The sequence below is a fragment of the Octopus bimaculoides genome, chromosome 23 (genome assembly GCF_001194135.2).
Source record: "Octopus bimaculoides isolate UCB-OBI-ISO-001 chromosome 23, ASM119413v2, whole genome shotgun sequence".
Lineage (NCBI taxonomy): Eukaryota > Metazoa > Mollusca > Cephalopoda > Octopoda > Octopodidae > Octopus > Octopus bimaculoides.
Window position 1 is genome coordinate 34,946,121 of NC_069003.1, and position 2,873 is coordinate 34,948,993.

A 2,873-nucleotide genomic window follows, 5' to 3' on the forward strand; every position below is an offset into this window, starting at 1 on the left:
TATATATATATATATATATATATATGGGCAAATATTTATCCATATCAATTTCTTTATCTAATCCTCCGCACTTTTTATTCACCGTATGTTCCACAAACATTCTCTCTGCCACATGTGATCCACTCTACATCTTCACAGTAAATACAAGTATCACTTGAGGCTGCGATTGCTTCAGTCTCTTATATGTTCGTGATAGAATATAGAATGTGGCCGATTCGCCATCCTGGAAGCAACTACTGCAGGTTTCTTGCTCCAATCGAAGTCGGCGACCCATGCCAGCATTTCATAAAATATGACCGATGCAACTGCTGCTTTTTCTGGTGCACTGCATTGATCTCAACCAAGAGAGCACATATCGATGCTCAATGCAGTGTTGTTGATTTTTCATCGAGTGTATATGCCTACAAAGATGATCTATAGATGAAAGTCAATCAGAAGTACGATGACACGCTCCATTGCATTTACAGAAAGACAGAGCCGGGTTTCATTCCCAGCGAATACTTACTTTTAGGTAACATTATATAGGGTTTGTGTTGGCATAAATCTAATCTAAAATTCATACATATAACAACTCTTTAACTCTAAACCCATGCATGTGGTCATTCTTGAATACTTGCAGTAATTTTAAAATTAGAAACCATACATTAAAACCATACATTAAAACCATACATTAAAAGCCGTTTAAATTAAGTGTATACGTGTAATAATTCTTTATCTTAAATATATACAACATGTGGTAATTTTTAAATTTAGCCCTATACATGTAACAATTCTAATTTAAATCTGTGCAACAAGTCATCTTTATTTAGACAGTGACCTTCACCCAACTCTATCTTTAGCCATGACAATTTAATGTAACCATCGGAAAGATCTGTCATATAGAACAGTATTTCCGAACGTATTTTCCTTCAGATCCGAATATAACTATAATAATATATAATTTCAGAAAAATAATATATAATTTCAGAAAAATGAATACCCCACCAGTAGTTGGAAAAAAACTTTATTTTTTTATATCTTATCACAATTATTTAATATAAAAGAATCTACCGGTAACTCTTTTAGTAAGTAGTGAGTACAAACAAAAAATAGTACTTTATTGAATAAAGGAAAAGAAAGATTTTCACAATTCCATGCCCCACTAAAAAAAGAAAAGAATTGGACTCCACCGCAATTTTCCCTGGCCCCACCGATGGGGCATATGTCCTGCGTTGGGAATCACTGATATAGAATATCAATAGAATAAGGGAACGTGGTCTAACGATTAGGGTGTTGTACTCAGGATCTTGCGATCGTGGTTTCGGTTCCCGACCTAGGCGGTGCGTTGTACTCTCAAGCAAAACGCCTCATTTCATGTCAATGTATCCCACTCAGCTGTAAATGAGTAACACTGTGACGGACTGGCGTCCCGTCCAGGTGGAGTGCTGCGGCTTTGGTCAGTTGTACTCCATGGAAACTGAGTACAACGCCCTAAACACTTGCTCACGCACCTTCATTTTCTCAAGAAAATGAGAAGACCTCTAACTACAAGTAAATTCCTAGATTTCAAAAGATGTATATAAATTCTATTTTTCTAAACCAAACCATTTACTTATTGACTACTTATCACTACTTCGTCAAGTACAACGAAGAATCTGTTTCGATGATGAGGTCTTAAGGAAACCGAAACATGTTCATAGTTATTTCCCTTACTTGTAATATTATGTGAAAAGGAAGAGAACCTCCATGTTGTTTTCTTTTCCGTTGCTGCATTATTTTTATACTTAGCCTTTTAATGCTCCCAACGTCAAATATGTTGATATCAATTTAACTCTCCGACAGATGGCTCAGCTAGGATAGATAAGTTAGATTTTTTAAAAATAGCAGGCCAGATACGTAAATTGAAAAACGAAGAACGGAAGAAGCTCTGAGAATTGCTGTATTCTATCCTTATTGTTCTTTTCTTTTTTTTTTTTTTTTTTTTTTTTTTTTTTTTTTGGTATCTCTGAAGACTAATGATGTATGATGATGTATGACGGTGAATAACGACTAATGGACCATTACAGAAGCATTAACATGATTGGAGTAGACTGAACAATAATACTCTGATTGTTTTATTTTTATATATTGTTATTATTAGCACTGTTGAGACGTCGAAGACTTGGTTTTTGAATTAACTTACAACACATTCCTGATAAGAAAATTAAAAAAACGCACATAAATTCACCCTGAGCCTTTATTTTATTATAAACAAGGAAAAGGAACGATGTTTATTTCGATAGTATGAAGGAGAACTGTAGGTGAGATCTGTCGAAAGTTTCCAGCAAATAGCCATAAGGTTTTGCTATTATAGGCGGCGAGCTGGGAGAATCGTTAGCATGCCGGGCGAAATGCTTAGCGGTATTTCGTCTGTCTTTACGTTCTGAGTTCAAATGCCACCGAGGTCGACTTTGCCTTTCATCCTTTCGGGGTCGATAAATTAAGTACCAGTTACGCACTGGGGTCGATGTATTCGACTTAACCCGTTCGTCTGTTCTTGTTTGTTCCCTCTATGTTTAGCCCCTTGTGGGCAATAACGAAATAGGTATTTCGTCTGTCTTTACGTTCTGAGTTCAAATGCCACCGAGGTCGACTTTGCTTTTCAGTCTTTCGGGATTGATAAATTAAGTACCAGTTGCATACTGAGGTCGATCTAATCGACTGGCCCCTACCCCAAAATTTCGGGCCTTGTGCCTAGAGTAGAAAAGATTAATTTAACGTTAGCGTCTTATGAAGCTAAATTTATAAGTTCTAAAATTGCAGAAGAATTCGTTGCTGGGCAGTTTGGTTTAATGGTAAAACACTTGACGCGTAATCACAGAAATGTGAGTTCGAGTCTCATGGCTGGCCAGTAA

At 36.3% G+C, this 2,873-nt stretch overlaps 1 protein-coding gene across 2 annotated transcripts in view; it reads left to right on the plus strand.

Moving 5' to 3' along the window:
- The window catches only part of LOC106878315 (WD repeat-containing protein 86), a 43,987-nt gene extending 41,120 nt beyond the window's left edge, over positions 1–2,867 (plus strand). For both annotated transcript variants that reach the window (XR_001410487.2, XM_052975939.1), the window contains exon 6: positions 1,991–2,867. Coding sequence is in view for 1 of the 2 variants with exons in the window: in XM_052975939.1 (XP_052831899.1) it covers position 1,991 (1 nt within the window). In the remaining variant the exon portion in view is untranslated. The remainder of the gene's footprint in view (positions 1–1,990) is intronic.
- Positions 2,868–2,873: the final 6 nt, after the last annotated feature.